Source organism: Prionailurus viverrinus, chromosome B3 (genome assembly GCF_022837055.1).
Source record: "Prionailurus viverrinus isolate Anna chromosome B3, UM_Priviv_1.0, whole genome shotgun sequence".
Taxonomy (NCBI): domain Eukaryota; kingdom Metazoa; phylum Chordata; class Mammalia; order Carnivora; family Felidae; genus Prionailurus; species Prionailurus viverrinus.
This window is the reverse complement of record NC_062566.1, coordinates 132,974,616-132,997,721: the sequence shown is the minus strand read 5'-3', so window position 1 is coordinate 132,997,721 and position 23,106 is coordinate 132,974,616. Positions and strand designations below refer to the sequence as shown.

The 23,106-nt window shown below is 49.3% G+C and overlaps 1 protein-coding gene across 1 annotated transcript; it reads left to right on the top strand.

The window, feature by feature from the left end:
* The first annotated feature begins 240 nt into the window (after positions 1 to 240).
* Positions 241 to 11,618, top strand: SERPINA11 (serpin family A member 11). Its single transcript, XM_047864535.1, has 4 exons — positions 241 to 883; positions 6,156 to 6,429; positions 9,193 to 9,340; positions 11,415 to 11,618. Exons 1-4 carry the CDS (start codon positions 241 to 243, stop codon positions 11,616 to 11,618), a joined length of 1,269 nt encoding a protein of 422 aa, XP_047720491.1.
* Positions 11,619 to 23,106: the final 11,488 nt, after the last annotated feature.

Below are 23,106 nucleotides of genomic sequence, written 5' to 3'. Positions count from 1 at the left end.
TTTTGTCAACAAAACCTTGTAGACGTATTAATAGTCAAGCAGATTTAGGGCAGCTCTTCAGACTTGGGGGAGAGCGACAGAGCCCCGCCGGCTCACCTCCCACCTCGTCCTCTGTAGGGCCCCTCATGACACCTGTGCGGGGTACAGCTTGGGCGTGAGGCTCACTGGGCGAGCAACGGGGACCCTGAGGTTCCTTCCGGATGCGGTAGAATGGTGTGTTCACTGTCTTGTTTTCAGAGGATGGGTCCAGCTTGGCTGTGGCTGCTGGGAGCAGCGATCCTGCCCTCTGTCCATTGTCGGCCCTTTCCTGCCCATGGAGATAAGAGTCCGGGGGCGCCTCCAGCCCCCAGCGATCAGCTGTCCGTGCCAGCCCCCGCCTACCACAAAATCACACCGACCATCACCAACTTTGCCTTGCGCTTATACAAGCAGCTGGCCGCAGAAGCCTCGGGCAACGTCTTCTTCTCCCCGGTGAGCATCTCTGCCACCCTGGCCCTGCTCTCTCTGGGGGCCCAGGCTGACACCCCGACTCAGATCCTGGAGGGCCTTGGCTTCAACCTCACGGAGATGTCGGAAGCGGACATCCACCGGGGTTTCCAGAGCCTCATCCACACCCTTGACCTGCCCAGCCCCAAACTTGAACTGAAAGTAGGCAACTCCTTGTTTCTGGACAAGCAGCTAAAGCCTCAGCAGCACTTTTTGGACACCGTCCGGGAGCTGTACGGAGCGTTTGCTTTTTCTGCCAACTTCACAGATTCCGCCACGACCAGGAGGCAGATTAACGAGTACGTGAGAAAGCAGACGTACGGCCAGGTGGCGGACTGCCTCCAGGAGTTCACGCGAGACACGCTCATGGTTGTCCTGAATTACATCTTCTTCAAAGGTGAGGGCTGGCTCGGGCCGAGTCCCTTCCGCCTCCTTACCCCTGAAAGGCACCTGTCTTGAACTCTTGCAGCGACTCCAAATATTTAAAGAGTCTTAGATGACTACTTCTTGACTTGGCGACATTTGTTCGCTCTTGCCATTTCCTTCTGTTCCGTTTTTACTTATTTTTTGTTATACCCCCTATCATACTCTCCTAGGAATAACTCCTTTTTTAGAAAATTTTTAGTTTTTATATGACTGTCTATCTTGAGCATAGACAAATTTTTTTAATGTTTATTTCTGAGAGAGAGCGAGAGATAGAGTGCGGGGTGGGGGGGCGGGGAGCAGAGAGAGAGGGAGACACAGAATGCGAAGCAGGCTCCGGGCTCTGAGCTGTCAGCACAGAGTCCGGTGCTAGGCTCGATCCCGTGAACCGCGAGATCCTGAAGTCAGACGTTCAACCGACTGAGCCACCCAGGCGCTCCCGAGCATAGAAAAGTGTATAGCATATTAAAACCACCATATACTCCCCCACCAAGAATGAATGTTTACATTTTGCCATTGGCTTCACATTTTTATTTTATTTTTTTAAAAAATGCAATGTTGCAGGTAGAGTTCACCTCCTTTTGCACCCTTCCCTGGTCCCGTTTCCTCCCAGAGGCAGCCACTGTCCTATGTGTTCTAAATTTTACCAGAATTGTATCATCCTGTACATATTACCTCGGGCTTATGTTCTAGTGCCCTCACCACATCTTAGTTTGTGTGAACAGCTTATTAGCCCATTGTGACCGCCGTGTGAACACTCGCTCCCTGTAGGGCTCATTTCTTCTACTCGGTTATTTCCTGACTTAGTAGCATGTATCTCGATTGTGATACTAGGAAAGTGAACTCCTCCATTGTTTTAAACTCAGGTCCATTCAGATGTTTGTTTTTACCTGATGTTTGTGTCTCTTCCGGGATCCACGTTACGCTGGATCGCCACGTCATTGGGGGCTCCTCTGGACTGTGACGGTTTCTCAGACTTTCCTTGCTTGTAATGACCTTGCCAGTTTCGAACAGTGCCGGCGAGGTACTTGGTAGCATGTCTGTAAGTTGGGACTTGCTTGTTTTTCTCGTGATTAAAACTGGGGTAACGGGACGTGGAGAGGAGGGCCACACAGGGGAAGGGCCATTCTTACCACATCACGCCAAGGATACGTACTCTCGGCGTGACTTACCGCTGTTGATGTTGACTTGGACCATCCGGCTAAGGTCACGCCTGTCATATTTCTCTGTTGTAAAGTTACCCTTTTCCGAATTGCCAGACTGCGCTCTTTGGAGGAAGTCACCGTGCCCATCCCACACTTCGGGAGCGGGAAGTTATGTTCCCTCTCCTTGAGAAAGGCGAACCTACCTCAATTATTTGGAATTCTTTGGCATGGGAGATTTTTCTCTTCTCTCACATTTATTTATTCAATCATTTGCTTACATCATTATGGACTCAAGGGTATGCATTTCATATTCTGGGTTGCAATCGACTAATACTTAGTTTTGTTGCTTAAAATTTTCTGACCCCGATCATCAGGAGACCTTTTCAGTTGGTTCCTTGATATGCTCCCATCATTGCTGATTTTTTTTTTTTTCCTTTCTGGAGCACTTCCTTGCTTTCTGGCAGAACACCTCAAGCTCATCTTTTATAACTCCTGCCCCACCCCACCGCACCCCCCGCCCCAGAAAACGTCTCTGTCTCTCCATGCTGCCATCTAGCTGATTCCTTCCGCCCAATTTCCCTTTTACTAATTACCCCAAAAGCCATGCTGCTTATTATTTCAAACCCGTCCACTGAGTTCTCAATCTCACTGACTTATTTTCGCCTTGAGGTCTTAGTTTTTCAAATCTGCCTATTGTTTTGTCCCAGTGGCCCATCTGATGAATTTTAGTCCTTCCATTTTTTTTTTAATTTTTTTTTCAACGTTTTTATTTTATTTTTGGGACAGAGAGAGACAAAGCATGAACGGGGGAGGGGCAGAGAGAGAGGGAGACACAGAATCGGAAACAGGCTCCAGGCTCCGAGCCATCAGCCCAGAGCCCAACGTGGGGCTCGAACTCACGGACCGCGAGATCGTGACCTGGCTGAAGTCGGACGCTTAACCGACTGCACCACCCAGGCGCCCCAATCCTTCCATGTTTTTAACACACTTTTCAAAATGTCTTTCGGATTATTCCATTATCTGGAGATCTGGAGCTGTGAATTCTTGGGTTCGTTACCCCAACTGCTTCTCTTTCAGGAGAGGATTGAGATTTTCAGCTTTGAGCTCATCTTCAGTGGAAATTATCTTTTTGTGAGTTTCTTATGGCCTGTTGTGGCAAGGTCTCTGGGAGACAATTTCACATTTGCCTCCAGTATAGTCTTATCGGTTTCCCTGGTTCTATTTTAATTTTTAGGTTGGGGAGTCCCTGCACCGAATGAGTAATAACAACAAAGAACCCAGAGCAGGTGACTCCTCCCATCTACCCCCAGCCTGGGAATGTGGTGACCTATCCTACCTCATCCCTGGGCTGCTTGACAGAGTTTTGCAATCCAGTCTTCCCGGACGGGGAAGGGATTGCCTTTCGTAGCTTTTGACTATTTGCAGAGAGATCGGTTCCGAGCGTGGTCGTGAATTTTATTTATTTCCCCTGAGAAGACATTAAGCACCACCCCTGAAGGGCTGTATCTGATTCTGATAACCCCTGAGCCAAATGACTTCCAAATCAGAGACACACATTCCTGCTTTGTATCTGGAAGCTTTGAGTCTTGTTGAACTCAGCTGTTTGTTTATTTATTTATTTATTTATTTTTCCATTAGAGCAGACAAAGGAAGAGCTGGGAGAGGGGACTTACTTGAGTTTCTTCTTGGGGAACAGTGCTTGTGGCGGGTGACAGCACGGGGACCCAGGCGAGACCGGCACTTGCAGCAGATGACCTTGTCATAGTCCCATTCCTGGGCCGGCTGGCGGTGGGAAGGCCCAGCGATGCCACCTCCCAGGTGACACAGCGAGCACAGGGTGACTCTTCCTGGACATCGTGGCCTGAGAGAGGACGGCCATCCTCCAGCTGTTTGCCCGCAAAAATTAGATGCCCCCCCTTGTCTTGGAGTTTTGGCTTTGACATTCTCAGAGGTGTCACTGGGCTCGACCGTGATGGTGATGGGCCTGCCCGTCAAGGTCCTCACAAAGCTCTGCCTCTCTGCATCTGCCACAAGGCCACAGCTCCCAAACCACTCAGCCGCCTAGTCAAAGGGAAAGAGAGGTCAAGTATGTTTAAAAAGTTTGCCGAGTGAATGATTTCAAGTCGAACTTAGGTCTCGTTTTGAGGCCTCCAGGAATGGTATTCATTAATTTGTTTTCAAATATACATCGAAATTAGAGAAAGACAAATACCGTATGACTTCACTCTTATGTGGAATTTAGGATACAAAACAGATGAACACAAGGAAGAGAAGCGAAAATAATATAAAAACAATATAAAAATAATATAAAAAATAATATGAAAACAGGGGGGCAAAACACAGCAGACTCTCATGTGTAAATACAGAGAACAAACTGAGGGCTGCTGGAGGGGTTGTAGGTGGGGGATGGGCTCAACAGGCCAGGAGCATTAAGGAAGACACTTGGTGGGGTGAGCACTGGGTGTGACACATAGGGGATGAATCTCAGGAATCTACTCCTGAAATCATCATTGCACTCTATGCTAACTTGGATGTAAATGTAAAAATTAATTAATTAATTAATTAAATATACATCAAGTACTTACTATGTTTCAGGGACTTTGTTAGTGTCTTGGGGAACTCTATGAATAAGATAGAGTTTTCCTACCCTTATGTAGCTCATAGTCCCAGGAGAGCTGCAAATGAGTAAAAAGGCAATTGCCGCTCAATGGGAAAGTAAGTTCTGCTTGAGTCGGCATGGGTGCCATGGAGCTCTCGAAAGACACAGCTTTCCAGACTTGGGGAGTGAGAGAAGGCTTCTTGGAAGAGAAGGCATCTAAGCCAAGACATGAAGAGTGAGTTGGATTTACTCAAGCCGAGAGGCCGTAAGAGAGGTGGGGAAAAGAGGGTTCAGGTTGAAAGCCCAGTGCGTGCAGAGGTCCAAGGAAAAGAAAAAACTATGGCACTTTCAAGGAACTGAAATGAATTTAGTCGGACTAGAACACAGAACACAAGAGCGGAGTGCCTGGGGGACAGTACCAAGAGTTGCGATAAAAGGATAAGCAGGAACTGTGTGGAGAATTCTAGGATTTACCTGTAGGATACCAGAATTACCAAGAAGTTTGAAGCAGTGGCGTGGCCTGATCACATCTGTTTTAAAACGATCAGTCTGGCTACAAGCTGGAAAATGGTTTGGAGGAGAGGAAGGGTGGGAGAACAGAGACTAGTCAGGAGGTTCTCGAAGGGCTCCAAAGTAAGGAAGGTGGCCGCTTTGGATAAAGTTGCAGCCTTGGAGGTGGAATCGGCAATACTTGGCCACCGATGGGATGTGGGCAAGAGGGACAGGATGAGCCAGCTTCCCATCACCAAGACCAGGGCTCTCAAGAGGCCAAGTCCGGAGGCTGTGGTGCGTGGAGACCGTAAGGAGAAAGAGAGGATACTGCACACGTGGACAAGGCTGTGACCCACAGATGCCACATTTCTGTGTCTTAATGAGCTTTTTGGCATGATACGTAACATTTTATTAACTGAAATCTTTCTCCTTTGTCAACCTGAGTATTAGGAAGTTCAGAGGTGGCGGGGGGGGGGGGGCGGCGGGCGGCTCTTGACCTTCTCTGTAGGAGATGGTTTAGCGTGGCAGTGAAGGGTCAAGTCAGTGTTTGCAAAGAACATGAACGGTGGAGCCGGTCAAGTTCTAGTCCCTGTTCTACCACCTAATGGCTCTGCAAACTGGGTATGCTTCTATAAATTCCCAGGGACTCAGCTTCTCGTTGCTGACATGGAGATCCTAATACTTGTTTAATATTAATGTTCATGCAAGTGTAAAGAGATAATGCCTTGCACATGGAAGGAAAAAGAACATGTTAGCTTCTTGAAAGTTACATTGCTCTGAAATGGAACAAAATCGTAGACCATTGGAGCTTAAGTGCTGGGGGGCTCACTCTGGCGGCTGAGCCGGCCCTAAATTCTGGCCCCCTGATTCTGTACCCACGCCACTTCTCTGCCTTATATTTATATACACCCCGAGAGGAAATCACCAAACCAGTGCGGCTTAGTACGTGTCTGCCCACAGTTGCTCTCTTGGAGTGTGTTCTCATAGTTTTGTGGATTTTGTGTCCTAAGCTAAGTGGAAGCATCCTTTTGATCGCTACCAGACCCAGAAGCAAGAAAGCTTCTTCGTGGATGAGCGGACCTCCCTCCGCATCCCCATGATGCACCAGAAGGAAATGCACAGATTCCTCTATGACCAGGAAATGGCTTGCACGGTCCTGCAGATAGAATACAGTGGAAACGCCCTGGCCCTGCTGATCCTCCCGGACCCAGGGAAAATGGAGCAGGTGGAGGCAGCTCTGGAGCCAGAGACCCTGAGAAAATGGGATCGATGGCTTCTGCCCAGGTAAGTGTCAGAGCAGAAGGACCCCGGCAGACTTGATTCAAGAATCCAGGCCGGCCTTGATCAATGCCAACTGCAAAAGCCCAACCCTTGGGTTTGGTTCGTTATTCTGCCCGTCAACTAACCTATGTGGGTTTGGGGCAATTTTCTTGCCTTTTGGGTCTCCAACCGCCTCAAATATAAAATGAGGTCATAATAACTGTCCCCATTGGGTTGCTTGGAAGATTGGTCAAGTTAATACATGTAAAGTCCTGAGACTGCTCACGATAAGTGCTCAGCAGGCATGCATCATGCGTATCCCTTCCCGAGGGTTTCTCTGGCCAACTGTCCTTCCTCTGGTTTCTCCCTTTTCCCCAAATGATTTACCACCAGAATGTAGCGAAGTGTGGGCAAAAAAAAAAAAAAAAAAAAATCAGATGAAGGACAATTATTAATACTTATGACTCCCACGGAACAGTGTATATTTCTCAAAAGAGCTCCTACTTTTTTTAGTTTACTTAAAAATTCATTTGACCCACACGTAGAGGAAAGGGACACCACTACCTGTGACCCCGTTGCGAGAATCTCCATGAACAGTGTAGGTTTTGTTTAGGTGCCCGGTCTGCTAGTGCACCTCCTGGGTGGTGTAATGCTGAATAGACAGGAGTGAGGGATTCTGTTTTCCTCTCTCTCTGTCCCTCCCCCCACCCTCACTCTCTGTCTCTCAAAATAGACGAACTTAAAAAAGAAAAGGAAAGAGAGTATCTGTTCTCTCTCTCAATTCGGTGGGTGGACTGGGCTCGGCCGAGTGGTTCTCACTTGGGGCTTTCCTGCACTAGAGTCAGATGCTGGCTGGGGCTAGAGCATTGAAGCCTCAGGTGTCTCCTGGGCTGACTGACTCCTCAGATAAGGGCTGAACAGGTGTCTCTCTCTCCGTGCAGCGTCTCCAGGAGACTAGCTTGGGCTCCTGCACGGCAGCTTGGTGCAGCTGATGTTGTTATATGGCAGCTCAGGTCTCCGGGAAGGGGTGTTCCAAAAAGCAGGCAGCGAAAATTCCTGCTCTTTTAAGATCTGGGCTCCAAAGTGTCTCTTCTGTCATATTCTTTTGGCCGGAGCAGTCACGGAGCCCACCCTGGTGTGGGGGGAGGGTGCATATACCAAAACTCCTGATGGCCGACTTGAAGTTCTAATACACCATCACTTGGTAGGTACCAGCCACCCTTGTGCCCACAGGAGCCTCCCCTCAGCTCCCCAACCGCACTGAGGGGTAGGAAAAGGTGTTTGTGTTTGGGCAGAGATTCAAGTACCAAGTAAAAGAGACAGAGGTCAAGGACCTCTGCCCTTGAGAGGACGAGAAGAGAATAGCCCTGTTGTCTATGAATCCACGTAGCTGTGGCCGGTTTCTGATTCCAGCCCCATATTCTCAAGCCCCCCCTGGGTGAGCCTGTCCCTTCCCCCCATCACAGAAGGAAATACCATAGCATCTTCTAGACCAACAGATTTTCCCTCCAGAAGGTCTGTTTTGACCTCTCGCTCTGACTTTCACGAAGCAAGACCAACTGAAGTTATTTTTCTAAACCTCGGACGTCCCCTGTTCCTGGTTCTCACGCCAGAAAGTTATGATACCACAGCAACACTGGGCGGCTTTCCGACACGAATAGTTCAGACTGCCAGGCCTCCCTCCGTTCAGCTGTGAGGAAGGTTCGCTTGCCCAGGGGACTCGGGCTCACTGGTACCTGTTCATTCCTCACTTATGTGGGTTGAACACCTGCTGTGTGTTGGGCTCTCAGCCAGAGACCCCTCTGCTAGACTCGACTCAGACCCCTTCATGGCTTGGGCCTGCCCTCAGGGCTCCCTGCGGACAGTTCGCCGAGTGGGCCGAGATAGCCTTGTTTTCGGTTTCCCACGACCTTCCCCTGCTCTTCGCTGTTCAACCCTTGACTTCCAACTGCCTCGTACTTCCACTGGGCATCCGGACACTCCTATTGCCCCAGAAGTTAACTGGCAAGGATGTGATCAGCAGCTTTAGGGTCTGAATTCATCAGAAGCAAAGGTTTCCAAGCCGGTTCTTACCTATCCCAGCTTGCAGGTGCCCTGCTCTGGCAACAGTCAAGCAATAATCGAGAAGAAGAATCCCAAGAATGGAAGGACAGACTCAGTGTCAAAGGAGACTTGTGACTTTACCACGGGCAGGGTGCTGATCTGATGGCAAAGGCCAGTCGTAGGGCAGAGATTGGCCCACATTCTACACACGCTTTCGGTCGTAAGATCCTCACGATGGCCCGAGGCCCAGACAGGAAGAGCTGACAGTGGCTTGTATTAGGGGGTTGCCAGCAGACGGATTCAGATTCAGTTCTGAAGCGGGGCCAGCAGAACCTGATGATCAATTGGATACGGAGGCGGGAGAATGTTAGCAGTATTTACCTTGCGTGGCTGTTATTTGCATTTGATCAGTTAAGCCTTGTGAAATCCCTTGCCCGATGTAGAAAGTCCTCCAAATACGTGCCCGAGATGAGGACACATGGCCATGCTGGGAGTCTTCTCAGATCCAAACACAGGAGGGCTGAGGAGGTCACAAGAGGTCTGGAAAGGTCTGAAGAGGAGGGAGCTGCAGGGAGGGTGGGGGGGTGGAATGTTCTTGCACAGCAGAGAATATTGTGGTAGGACCGGCTCCCCCTCACCCTGGGAAACCCTTCTTCCTCCCAAAGCTGGGGACAGCCTACAGACCGGGCGGGAGCAGCACAGTTAATGAGACCACACCACCTCTCTGTCTGATTCTCCCTCCAGCCTGTTGGATTTACACCTGCCAAGGTTTTCCATTTCTGGAACATACCACCTTGAAGAAATACTTCCCCACATTGGTCTCACCAACATCTTCAACCTAGAAGCTGACTTATCAGGAATCACTGAGCAGCTCAACAAAACCATCTCCCGGGTAAGGTGGTAAACGTGGACGGAGGGGACAGTCTTTTCTCCTTTCAAGTGTGCGTTTGAAAGTCAAGTTTCCCGGGGCGCCTGGGTGGCGCAGTCGGTTAAGCGTCTGACTTCAGCCAGGTCACGATCTCGCGGTCTGTGAGTTCGAGCCCCGCGTCGGGCTCTGGGCTGACGGCTAGGAGCCTGGAGCCTGTTTCCGATTCTGTGTCTCCCTCTCTCTCTGCCCCTCCCCCGTTCATGCTCTGTCTCTCTGTCCCCAAAATAAATAAACATTGAAAGTCAAGTTTCCCTTTTCTTTTCCTATTCTGGGTCTTGCTCGCAATCTACAAGGCTTATTTTCAGGGGCAGCGTTCTTTCCACCTCTCCTCCCTATCCTTCGGAGCAGGGACACCGAGTCCTGAAGAGACACCCACTAGGGGTCATCCACAGTGCCAGAATTTTCCCAGGTGTGGGAAAAGCTTTCCTTCCTTCCCCATACTTCCCCAAGGGCAGGCATTGAAACTCCATCTGTCTTTGTTATAGTTAGAGAGAGTAGTGGGGCATGAATACAAAAATGAGGCCCGTAAGCCCCAAATCTCAGTGCCTTATGGTGACAGTGGCTTATTTCCTGTCTACGGTACATGTCAGAGGTATGTTACTACCACAGGCCTGTGGACTTACTTCACACTGCGTCTCCCTTCCAGGATGCAGGAGAAAGGAGAAGTCCCTATTTGGGACATGCCATTCCCACGGTGATGGGAAAAAAGCAAGAGAAACTGTGTGATCGCTCTCCGCGTTTCTCTTCGCCGTGGCCTATGTCAAGGCCCCTCACGTGCTGCTGGCCAAAGCAAGTCCCGTAGTCAAGATGGCCATCAGTGGGGTGGGTCTGTGTTCTCTTCCAGAAGGAGGCCATTCGTAGTCACAAGGCGTGGGTGGGGATCCATGACTCTCTACCAGGAAGAGAGAGTTAACCACTGGGAATAACCATGCAATTTTCCTTCCCTGCTCTATCTTTTATGTTTTAGGAGAGAGTCATTAATTGTCACTTGAGTCTTTGTTATAATTTTTTTTTTGAGAGAGAGAGAAAAGATGGAAGTGAGTGAGGGGCAGAGAAAGAGAGAATCCCAGGCAGGGCAGAGGGAGAGAGAGGGAAGCAGGGCTCACACAAAGCAGGGCTCGAGCTCACCCAAAGCTGGGCTTGTGCTCACCTGATGTGGGACTCGAACTCACGAACCGTGAGATTATGACCCGAGCTGAAGTCAGAGGCTTAACGACACCCAGGCACCCTTTGCTACAAACTTCATAAGGAAAGCATTCTGTCTTTTGCTTGGGAAAGATCAGCTGAGATCAGGAATGTAAAACAAGGCAATAGGGAGTGTGTGCACGGGAGTGTGTGTGTGCACGGGAGTGTGTACGTGCATGTGTGTGAACAAGAAGAAAAAGAAATAACTTGGCTTTTTAAAGAACTTATTCTCAGTGTATCCCTTCATAGAACTTTTTAGAAGTGAAAGGGATTGTCAAGGCCAAAATTTTTCAACTTTTTTTTAAAGCCTCAGAATCCTTTCTTCCGAAGAAATTGTGTGACAATGAGGGTTAAAAAAAAAAAAAAAAAAAAAAAAAGGAATCTTCTCACAGAGGAGGATAGAAGGTTTGGCACATCAGACAACCCGGTTCCCGGAGCTCATGTTAAAAACCAGTGATTTAGGCTGAGCAGGTCATTATAGAGAAGAGGCGACCGAGGCTTAGAGAATGGGCGTGCAGCTCGGAGAGGAAAATGGCCCTCAGCCCGTGTCGCCTGTGCCCAGACGCTTCTGTCATGCTCCCAGAACTTGCCGTTGGGAGTTTGCAGCCAGGTTCATGCTCGGCCCGGCTCAAACCCATCTGTCTTCTGCCAGAGAGCAAACAGCACCATCAAGGCCAGCCCCCGGGATGTGGAAGAGGGAAGAAGCAAGAAAAAACGAAGCCTGCAGTTGCCTCCTTGGAAGGCGCCTGAGGGGGTGACTCTACCTCCATCTCCCTAGAACCACACCAGGTGGGATCTGTTCCCTGAAAGCGCCCGGGGCTGATGCTGTCCCTGTCCCTTTCTCCCCCTCCAGGTGTCACACAAGGCGGCAGTGGACATGAACGTGTGGGGAACCAGGGCAGCGGCTGCCTCGGGCCTGCTCTCTCAGCCTCAGGCTCTGAACACAACTCGGGCCCCACAGGCACGTTTCAACAGGCCTTTCCTGGTGCTCTTTTGGGAGGTGACCACTCAGAGTTTGCTCTTCCTGGGGAAAGTCGTCAACCCGGCTGCAGGGTGACCGTAGTGGGAGGCCGGGTGGCGGTTTGTCTGCCCCGGAACAATCAGGAAGGCCGGCAGATGGGCAGTCTGCACCGTGGGCTGCCATGAGGAGCAGTTACTCAGTGTGCAAAGATCCCAATAAAGTCGACCTTGGGTTTTGTGAACATTGAGGTGCAATGTTTACAAGGGAAGGTCAGCGTGCAGAGCAGCCTTGAGCCGTATGTCCTACGATCTCATGGAAGCCAGGATAGACCGTGATTGGATGGTCAAAAATGAAAATGGCTCGTGCCGTGCCCACCCCCCCCCCCCACCATGGGAGATGCCCGCCACCCCTTCCATCACAGCGGGTCTTTCCTGAGGGTACCAGGAAAAGGCACAAAGGACATCAGGAGGAATGAGGAGCTTTCTCCCTTCACGGTGGCTGACCTCGGCTCTACCGCCAAGTGAGGCCGTCCTGAAATGTCAGGGCCCCCGGTGTCAGGGACGAGATCACTTTCAGAGGAGATTGGGGCCAGGGCAGGGGCTCCAAATCACGCTCTGTGAAAAGAAGGGGGGCGGGGTGAGGATGGCCAGTGCGATAATGGGCCAATGCAGCATGGGAGGTCAAATGCCCAAGGGCAAGATGAAAGAAAGTGCGAGGGTCAACATGGCCGGGTGGGCACAAACGTGGTCTGTGGGATGCACTGGGGAGCCATAACCAGTTGCAATGGAGCACCTTTAGCGGTTGGAGGCTCCCTCCACTGCCACAAGCGCCCCTCCAGTCTCAAGGAGGCATCTGTCTGAATCTACTGGGGGAACCCAAAGGATGTCAACCTAGCTGCACGTATGTGCCACGCATGTGACAAGACTCATCCCCATAGTGAAGTTGGTACCAAGACCTAGAGGGTAGCTGCAGGTGGTTCACATCTAGGAAGGAGTCATCGCAACAAGTGTCATTGGAAGAAACACTCCCATCCACACCCTAGGAAGGTCAGACTTGAGTTGGATCCTGAAAACCAGGCAAACCACAATTAAAAGGTAAGAAGGTAAGACAGTCTGGGGGAGGGTGGAGACCCTCTATGGGTAAAGGAGAAAGGAAGGGAAGGGTATGCTCTGATAAAAAATAGAGAGAGAGACCCAGTTTTGCAGTAATAGAAAGTTCACGAAGGGTGACAGTGGAAGGTAATGCCGGAGAGGTATTTGGCGTCAAAGGTTGGAGGCTTTAGATGCCAGATAAGAAGCGTGGACTTCGTCCTGCAGACGGTGGGGAATAGCTGTGGGCCAGCGAGCAGATCTGGATGCGGACAAAGTGTAACTGTGAAAATCATCTGAGAGCTGAGTATAGATAAGACCCAGGGTGGTGAGACCAGGGTGGGGGCCGGCAGGGAAGATGCCGCACCGGGGTCCACCCGACCACATGCCCTGTCCTGGCCCATATCCCTCCTCTGACAGACCACCAGCACACAAGTCCCCTGTCCCAGCCAGACCCCTGTGGCCCTCGGCACCTCCCCACCCTACACTCCCTGCCTATTGGTCCTGTGGACACGACTTCTCTTATTAGAAAGGAAGGAATCCCAGAGAGCCCACCCCATGCCCTGGGCAATCCAACACACGCCATATCTTTCTGTTGCTTTGAACTAGACATTGAGTACTAGCTACCTTCAAACGCTTGAAGATCTGCCAAAACCCTCTCCAACTGTGGAATTGGCTCCTGCGGAAGTAAGTGACTAATTTTCCTGGGGGCACGCAAGTCAGAGATGTTAAAGGAAGAGCTTCCTGAATCGAACATTTTATATTAGGTCAGACATTCTGGAAGATTCTGAGTGAAGTCGAGAACCTGATGAACATGGGTCTCATGCCATGGGGCTCACAGACTCCCAGGGGAGACAGACTCTGGACAAGTACTTCTGTTAAAGCGTGTGGGCAACTATTTCTTGGCTACATGCAGGGCTGTTGGGACACACGTACTCCCTGCTCCCTCAGAGCCCTACTGAACCCTTTGCTGTGTGCCAGGCACCTGCAGTTAGGCCCGGGAACAGAGCAGTGAACAGAGCAAACAGTAAGCCCAGCCCATAGGACTTACTTTCTAGGACAGATGTTTGCCCCAATGCCTCATGCTGAATGTGTGATCAGGCATCAGGCTCTGTGCTGACAGCTCAGTCTATCCAGGCTCCATGGCCTGGAGCCTGCTTCCAATTCTGTGTCTCCCTCTCTCTCTCCCCACCTTGCCCGCTCACATTCTCTCTCTCTCTCTCAAAAGTGAACTTAAAACAATTTAAAATAAAGAATAAATCAATTCAATCAAAGTTCATCAAAATTAAGAACTTTCTTTCCTTGAAAGGCACTGTTAACAGAATGAAAAGACAGGACAATGTGTGGAAGAAAATATTTGCAAATCACATATCTGTGAAAGGGCTTTCCTGAGTATATAACAATGCTCAACACCGAATAATGAGAAAACCAAAAAAAAAAAAAAAATCCCAATTTAAAAAAAATAAGCAAAAAATATTTCAAGACATGTCGCCAAAGTAGATACATAGGTGCCAAGTGAAAGGAACCAGAGCAAAAAAGAGTAGATTACATAAAATGCCATTTGTAAAAGTCCTAGAAGGTACAAAGTGATCCATAGTGACAGCCCATCAGTTGTCACAGGACATGTGGCAGGCGGGGCTGAGAGGGAATTTCACTGGAACACTTAGGGGAGAGTGTTATGTATATACCCATTACACTGATTATTGTTATGATTTCAGAGGTGTATACATATATCAAAACTTACCAAATTTTATGCTTTAAAATGTACAGTTATTGTATGTCAATTATACTTCCATAAAGTTGTTTAAAAAGAAACAGAATATGACCAGAAGCCCCCAATCACCCCACTGTGCTCCATTTAAATCACTAATACTCCCTCAGAGGTTACCAGGATCCTGACTTTAAGAGCATAGATCATATAGGCTAGTTTTGAGCTTTACATAAACAGAATAACACAATACGTAACCTTTTGTGTCCAGCTTCTTTTATTCACGGTTATGTGTCTGAGGTTCATCTACGTTGTTATAAATCTGATCAAGGTAATTGCTTGCTAAAACAAACCCACCAGCACTTCTCAGAGAAATACACCAAAATCCAAACTCTTCATGCCGTAATATTCACAATGTCCAGAATACAATCCAAAGTCACTCACAACACAGAGAGCCAATGACTCTAAAACAGAGAACATAGTAATGCTCAACAAGGAAAATGATAATTTACCTACAATGAATGAAAAACAGGAAGTTTCTGGAAAAAGAGAACGCAAAAAATAACCACATGGAAATTTTAATATTGAAAAAAGACACCAGCTAAAATAAAAATAGGGACACCTGGGTGGCTCAGTTGGTGAAGCATCTGACTCTTGATTTCAGCTCAGGTCATGACCTCACAGTCCATGAGTTCGAGCCCCGCGTCGGGCTCTGTGCTGACAGCTCAGAGCCTGGAGCCTGCTTTGGATTCTGCGTCTCCTTCTCTATCTGCCCCTCCCCCACTCACGCTCTGTTTCTCTCTCTCTCAAAAGTAAATAAACGTTAAAAAAACTGTAATAAAAAATAAAAGTTAATTAGTTAATTAAAATTAAATTAAATTAAATTTAAATTAAAATTCAAGAAATGACCCTGTAGCAGAATGAAAATGATCGAGGAACAAGCCAGTGAACTTGAACATATATCAATAGAAAGTATCCAATCTGATGACGAGAAAGAAAAGAATAGGTGGAAAAATGATTGGAATTCAGGTTTGCGTAGGAGCAAAAGATTTAGGAGATCAGCAGTCGAAGTACCAAAAGTAGGGAAGAGTGGGAGAGAGAGGGAGCAAGAGAGAGCAAACACGAGCAGAGCAAAAAATATGTAACGGTCAAAACTTGGTCAAAGACGTGAATGTATCGATTCAGGAAGTTCAGTAAACTTTAAATGGGATAAGTAAGAATAAAAAAGAAGTCCTTGTAGACCCATGACAGTCCCACTGCTGAAAACCAAAATTCAGAGACAGCCTTGAAAATGGCCAGAGACAACATGACACATCACAGTTCCCACAAACATCTCATCGGAAGCACGAAGGCCAGAAGACTGCGGAACGGTATCTTTAAACTGCTGTCGGAAAATTTTCCACCCAGAATTGGAGTCAAAGAAAATACCCTTCAAGAATACAGAGGTCTCCACAGGGGGACAAGGGAGGCATGGATGTAGTGACACTCGGAAGAATAAGGGTGGGGAGATGAGATCCATCCTGTCCCATCTATGCAAATCTGTCATGGAGGTAGTGGGTGACCCTGACTGCTAAGACCAAGCACACAGGATGAGGACGGCCTCAGGAGGGCACGGAGAGCTTTAACGAGCTGCTTCAGAGCACAGGAAAGGAAGGTCAGCTGGAAGGACTGAATGGCAGCTCGGAGGCTGGGGACTGAATGTTTGTCCTGTGAATATACAGCAGTTTTACCAGCATTTTAATGGAGGACAGGGTTGCACAGTCAATTTCTTTTTGGGAAACCCAGCAGTTTGGGAAGACGGTCCCTATTCCTCTCTATCCCGTTAATTGCGGAAGTAACCAAGGATTCTCTGGAAAAAGAAAGGGGACTGGAGACGGGGGATGGATTGCACGCTGACAAAAAAATCAGCGTGCTTGGTTTATGGCCCACAGTGTGTACCAAGTCCTAAACCACCTTTGAGATAACCAGAGCCTCAGTTTACTCAATAGCAATTGATTAAAAACATTGTTTTCATGTCAAAACAAACATGACTTATTATAGAGCAAAAGGTAAAATTTGCCAAATTTTCTTTTTTTTTAAATTTTTTTTCAACGTTTATTTATTTTTGGGACAGAGAGAGACAGAACATGAACGGGGGAGGGGCAGAGAGAGAGGGAGACACAGAATCGGAAACAGGCTCCAGGCTCCGAGCCATCAGCCCAGAGCCCGACGCGGGGCTCGAACTCACGGACCGCGAGATCGTGACCTGAGCCGAAGTTGGCCGCTCAACTGACTGAGCCGCCCAGGCGCCCCAAAATTTGCCAAATTTTCAAAGGAACTCATGCTTTTGGAGCCCCCCCACCCAATCCCAGATCCCAGGGAAATATACCCACTTTCCCCTGCGGCTTGGGGGGATTTGATGACAAAGTCTAAAAAGGGATGACCCAGGTGGCTCTGAGCAATGTCCAGCCAGGCAAACTTGGAAGAAGGGATTCTCCTGGCAGACCTAAACTGTTCTCGGCACAGCATCCATGGTTAATCTGCTGGATGAGGCAGGTGTCAGGTCAACATTTCTGTTCCTTTTTTTGGGATCTAGAGCAATCCATAGCAACCTGATGCCATTAATACTTGGTGGACCCTCATTGATGTGTTCTTCCCAAAGACCTCACTACCTCAAAGCATTAAGCTATAGACACCAAACCTGACCAGCTAGGCAGGTGGCACGATTTCTGGCCATTCTTAGCGAGGTATTAAAGACCTTTTAAACATTTATTTAAAACTTGCTACCCAAGGGAAGTCATCACCAGAGCCAAGATGATCAATATGGTGGAGGGGCGCCTGGGTGGCGCAGTCGGTTAAGCTTCCGACTTCAGCCAGGTCACGATCTCGCGGTCCGGGAGTTCGAGCCCCGCATCGGGCTCCGGGCTGATCGCTCAGAGCCTGGAGCCTGTTTCCGATTCTGTGTCTCCCTCTCTCTCTGCCCCTCCCCCGTTCATGCTCTGTCTCTCTCTGTCCCAAAAATAAATAAACGTTGAAAAAAAAAATATGGTGGAGACACATTAGCTTACAGACTCTTGAGTTTTTCCTCTGGACCCTTGGCTGACCATTGGGTCAAGGCTGGACCCAAGACCCAAGATCAAGGCTGGACCCCCCTTGGACTCACTCCACACACTGTAATCCTGTGTGACCAACTGTCTTGCACACCCCCTTCCAGTTTCTGGCACAGCTTCTATTCTTTTCTCCAGAACTTTTCAATCTTCTGCTCCCAGTTATAAATCTATTCCCCCATACAAGCTAGATAAGAAGAAACGGGTGTGGAACGCATAAGCGAGCACACTCTTAACAGAATGGGCAGAACAGACGGCCTCCAAAGGGAAGGGCTTATAATCTTGCAGAGCTGCTCCGAAGGAGACCACAGTTTCCAACGATACACAAAACGAAGCAGACAGCTGCCGTGGGACGGGGTGTGGCGTGGGCTCAATACCCAACCTCCCTTTCAGCCAAACCCCCAACTGAGAGACCATACGGAGGGGACCTGGGTGCCCTCCTCGAGAAAGTGGGATGATTTCCTGACTGCTTCTAGCTGCTTCACAGTGAAGCCATGAACAAACACTACCAGAAACGGGCATTTCGGGGTTCTCTTTATAACAAAGGGACACAGCGAGAACAGAACGGCTGGATTCGTACATAATAGTTTAAATTCGGCCGACGGTGTCTTCTTTGCTCTCTGATACGCATCTTTCTCTGCCTTGCATCCAGCTTATGAGCAGGTCGGTAAGGGTCCAAATAGACTCTGTGGAAATCTTTTAGCCTCGGCCGGGTCTTGAGCCCAGAAGGTATGAATGACGCCCAGTGTGCAGAAGCCGGGGGATGAAGCCCAACAAGGAAGCTAGGCTGGTGTGAATCTCCTTCCGCGGTGTCCACACCGCCTGGGGAAGCTGTGTCTCCAATAACAGAGAAGCAATAGGGCGACACCCATCTCTGTCCAGCGGGCGGGGGTCACGCTGTGCAGAATGGAGGACATTTGGGGTGAGAGCAAGCCTGCTGTGCCTGTCCGCAGGCCTGGCCTTCCTCGTGCGCGGCCAGCTCCTACAGCTGCCATCTGTGACCCAGGAGGGTCTTGCGAGAGGCCGGGGTGCCATTGAACATTCTTTCAGCTCAGAGGCTTGCCACCCCGCAGCAGGAAAAGGATCTGCAGCCAGGTGGAGGGAGTGGGACGTTTGAGGCGCCCCACAAACTCTACCAGCAATTATTCTAGTCTCCCTACTCTCCCACATCCTAGCCCCTCGGCCACGAGGGAGATGCCCCAGAGAGAGGGTCGCCTCACTGCTGGGGATCAGATTCAGATCTATGAAGGGCTGGGTTTATAAACCGTGAAGGGCTGCCTGAGACGGTTGCCAAAAAGCAGATGTTCTGAAATCAAATGTCCACAGGGCTCTGGAAAGAAATGCAAAAGAATACAAGAGTCCGATGGGGTGCAATAGTCCAAAAGGGCCAGGGAGGCTGTACCCGGCAGTGGCAGGGAACACGGGACCCCAGCTCATCCACATCACAGCTGGGTGACTTCGCACACTCTCCCTCATTGCGCAGGGCCTCAGCTTCCCCTTCTGTAAAAACAGATGACCCTAGTAATCACCTAAAGACTTCTAATGAGGTGAAATGCATTAATGCATGTAAATCTCTTAGAAGAGAACTCGGCACCTAATAAGTGCTCAGTGAATGTTTGCCATAGTTATAGTTGTTATCATTATTAATTTGGCTCAGTCGATCGTTGCCAGATAGGATACACTCGTGTTGCCCGTTCTTCTCATTTTTTCTTTTTTTTTTAACGTTTTTTATTTATTTTTGAGATGGGGGGAGGGGCAGAGAGCTAGGGGAACAGAGGATCTGAAGCGGGCTCCGCACGGACAGCAGAGAGCCCAAGGCGGGGCTCGAACTCACAAACTGTGAGATCACGACCTGAGCTAAAGTCAAACACTTGACCGACTGAGCCATCCGGGCACCCCTCTTCTAATTTTCTAAACAAAAATGAAAACTCTCGCGTGTTGTGTCGATGATTAGTTTTTTTAAAAAAAACCTGTGGAAGTTGGAATAAAGTCCGGGATTTAATTAATAGCGATATAATAATTCTGGTTGCTCAGTTTGACAAAGATACCACGCTCATGTGAGAATTTAACCATAGGAGAAGGGGGCGGGGAATATAGGAATTCAGCCTTTGTAGCTTTTTCTGTAAGTCTAAAACTATTCAAAAATTAAAAGGTTATTTAAAATCTGCATGGAGTGCATTTATGGGCCAGGCTTTGCTTTAGGACCGGCCGGGAGCGAGCTTTGGTATAAAGCTTTTTGCTGGCTACACGGATGGGACTAAGAGATACAACAGGAGTGAGGCACCTGCTTCCACGCAGCTGGTAACTAAGGGGAAACAGAAGCATTCACTGGTGAAAAGGCAACTGATAAAATAAATACCTGTCGCCAGGTGCTGGTCAGCTCGTTTATGTGAATCAACCCCCCCCCCCCCCCCCCCCCCCCGTTAACGACAGCTAGGAAGCCTGGTTTTAAACGACATTCTTAAAAGTATCAAATAGGTGATAATTCTTAAAAGTATCAAATAGATGACAAATTAATTGCCAGGACAAAAGGGTAAGAAACCAAAAACCCAGAGGAATCAGCAAACCCACAAGCTTCTTTTACTCTGAAGATGTGAGCCAACCTCCCAAAATTCAAACCTTGCTTTTGACGGCTGTCCCCAGCTCCCGAGGGACAGAAACACGCCAGCTGGCGTCTGGATCTCTCACGTGCGCTCACGCACACGTCTTTCTCTGGACAGAGGGCCAGATGTTATTGTCCATTAGATTTTCTTTAGGGTCCTTGACCACGCTGTCCACCCCATACACAAACGGTTAAGTGAAGTGAATGCAAAGGAACCAGTCAACTATTTTGGGCGGGGCGGGGGGGGGGGGGCGGGGAATTAAGAAGATTTGGTCTGCGAAGACACCTACTGCTCAAAACCTTCCTCCTGTCTTGTCACTAAGGCCTGACACCACCACCAGGGAAGTGGGACCCGGCTCTTCGGATTTTGCAGCCTTTCCTACTGTATGCACCGTGGTCAGATCTTCTCCAGCCAACAGCCCATGACATGAGAAGGCAAAGAATCTCGAAGGTGTGGAGGGGGCCCAGGGGTGAGGGATGACACCGGAAAAGAAGAGCTTCCTGGTAAAGGACAGAATTCAGGAAACGGCGACCAGGGGTGGGTGCTGGCACTTTTTTTTTTTTTTTTGTCTATTAGAATCCAGGTAGCGTGGTCCTTACCCAGCCAGTTTCCTGCGATGTTTACCTTCTGCTTCCCTCATCCCTCCAGCAGGGGACGCTGTTCCACGCAAACAGAGTTGGACGTAACCCCTAAAGCCGCACCCAGTTCTACCCTGACGTCCGGTGTGGGGAAGCATCCCGCTTACGGTTACCCGCAGAACTAGCGTCAGAGCTGAACCGGGACCCTCGCCTTGTGACTCCAGGCCCGGTCCCTCACCTGCCCGGCCTGTGCAAAAGTCACGTCTATGTTGGACGATGACTCTGGACTATCGGAAACATAATCGCGCAGGTCCACCACACTGATGACATTATGCACATTGGATCCGAGGAGCAGGAAACGGCAGGTATGGCAGCCCCCTTAGGAGGACGTATGCAGAGCAGAGGTATTCACAGGCCTGCCGCCCCTCTGGTGTTTCTGAGGATTCGGTGGTCTGGAAGCGAGTGGGGTTATTGCTTTGATTTGCAGCAAACCAAAAATGGGTGTAAAGATCCCCGATGTTTGATGTAAGATTTTTTTCCTTCCAAAATCTCAGGTATATCAGACTTGAGGTTAGGTGGCTCCTGGAAAAGTCACAGAGGATCTATTTAGCAACTCTCCAACTGAGGCCGGTTGCCACGCACCCGAACCAGCAGCAAATGTTTAGGAATCACTAATGTAGGCAGGGTGAGTAGCCAAAGTTAAGAGAGGGCTGGCTAGGGGCGCCTGGGAGGCGCAGTCGGTTAAGCGTCCGACTTCAGCCAGGTCACGATCTCGCGGTCCGTGAGTTCGAGCCCCGCGTCAGGCTCTGGGCTGATGGCTCGGAGCCTGGAGCCTGTTTCCGATTCTGTGTCTCCCTCTCTCTCTGCCCCTCCCCCTTTCATGCTCTGTCTCTCTCTGTCCCAAAATAAATAAAAAACGTTGAAAAAAAAGAGAGGGCTGGCTTAAATGCCGTGTTATTGATTCCTGATTTACACTGCAGTCTGTTGACCTTACCTCTCCCTCCCTGACAACTGCTTTTCCCTATTTCTGTGAACAATGCCAGTGGGTATTCATCAGCTCGCCCCCTACACGGTTCTTACGCGCAGGTCGTAGGACGTTAATCATGAGCCAAGTTGATGAAGTAACCCCGTAAGATGTATAGTTGATATTTCCCTATCAGTTTGCTCAATTATTTTACAAGTAACAGTTCAGGGGCTACAAGCCAACATCCCCAACTGGCCATCTGCTTAGAAGCTGGCCCTCCAGCAGCGCTAGCCTTTGGCCACATCCGTCTTCAGGTACCAGCCACCCAGTGGCAGTCTGAACCCTGGGGGCAAAGTATCTCCATTCTTAGACGCGCACAGAAAGCACATCACGCCCGGAACTGAGTTGCCCTCATCAAAAAAATAACCAAGACAGGTTTCTCAACACCTATCAGCAAAATCTATGTCTCAAACACAAGCGAGGCCCAAGGAGGGTTGCAGTGATCAGATCCCAGGGTGCGGGGACCCTAAACAATGACTCTGGGTAGTAAATGGAAGTAAAGGTATGAGGCGTTTGACTCCAAGCCCCGCCTTGAGGAGAAGGGCTCACGCCAGTCCCTGAAATCCCAGAGCATCTCACTCCATGCTGTTTATGTGTAACCTCAGTTCAGGGACAGGATGGGGTACCGACCCCGGGGCGCCTGGGTGGCTCAGTCAGTTAAGTGTCCGACTCTTGATTTCGGCTCAGGTCACGATCTCATGGTTCATGGGTTCGAGCCTTGCATCAGGCTCTGCACTGACAGTAAGGAGGCTGCTTTGGATTCTCTCTCTCCCTCTCTTCCCCTCACTCTCTGCCCCTCCCCTGCATGGTCTCTCTCTCATAAAAAAAAAAAAAAATGGGATACCACCCCGCTGGCATATTACCAACAGCAGGCACCCCCCCGCCAGGTGTCTCCGATCTTTGCCATGTCTGCCCTCAGGGTCCCTGGGTGACCACGTCTCTCCCCAAGATTGGTTCCCTGGTTAGCTGAGCAGGCCCCTTGCCTTATGAGAGGCTTCCGGTTACTGAGGGAACCACAGTCAGCAGATGCCAGAGGGGTTGAAATTGCTCACATTTTCAGCCATGTCATCTGTAACTAGCACGCAGGAAAGTTGAAATATCTCACCTTCAGATATAAGAACGTTGAGTCTTATCTAAAAAGGTAAAAGCTGACTTCATACATCCACGAACGGACCGATGAGGCTTACAATCCCATCTTAACATTAAACACACGGGATTCTTGTACCCACTTTTGGTTTGCTGCAAACCAAAGTAATAACCCCACTCACTTCCGGGCGAAGAAGAGATTTACTATTTAAAATTTTTTTTTCAACGTTTATTTGTTTTTGGGACAGAGAGAGACAGAGCATGAACGGGGGAGGGGCAGAGAGAGAGGGAGACACAGAATCGGAAACAGGCTCCAGGCTCCGAGCCATCAGCCCAGAGCCTGACGCGGGGCTCGAACTCACGGACCGCGAGATCGTGACCTGGCTGAAGTCGGACGCTTAACTGACTGCG

Excerpts from the sequence above, each read along its gene's own strand:
- SERPINA11 (XM_047864535.1), top strand. The coding sequence starts at position 241 with ATGGGTCCAGCTTGGCTGTGGCTGCTGGGAGCAGCGATCCTGCCCTCT. Across the intron at positions 6,430-9,192 it reads GATCGATGGCTTCTGCCCAG|CCTGTTGGATTTACACCTGC; the intron begins GTAAGTGTCAGA and ends TTCTCCCTCCAG. Across the intron at positions 9,341-11,414 it reads TCAACAAAACCATCTCCCGG|GTGTCACACAAGGCGGCAGT; the intron begins GTAAGGTGGTAA and ends CTCCCCCTCCAG.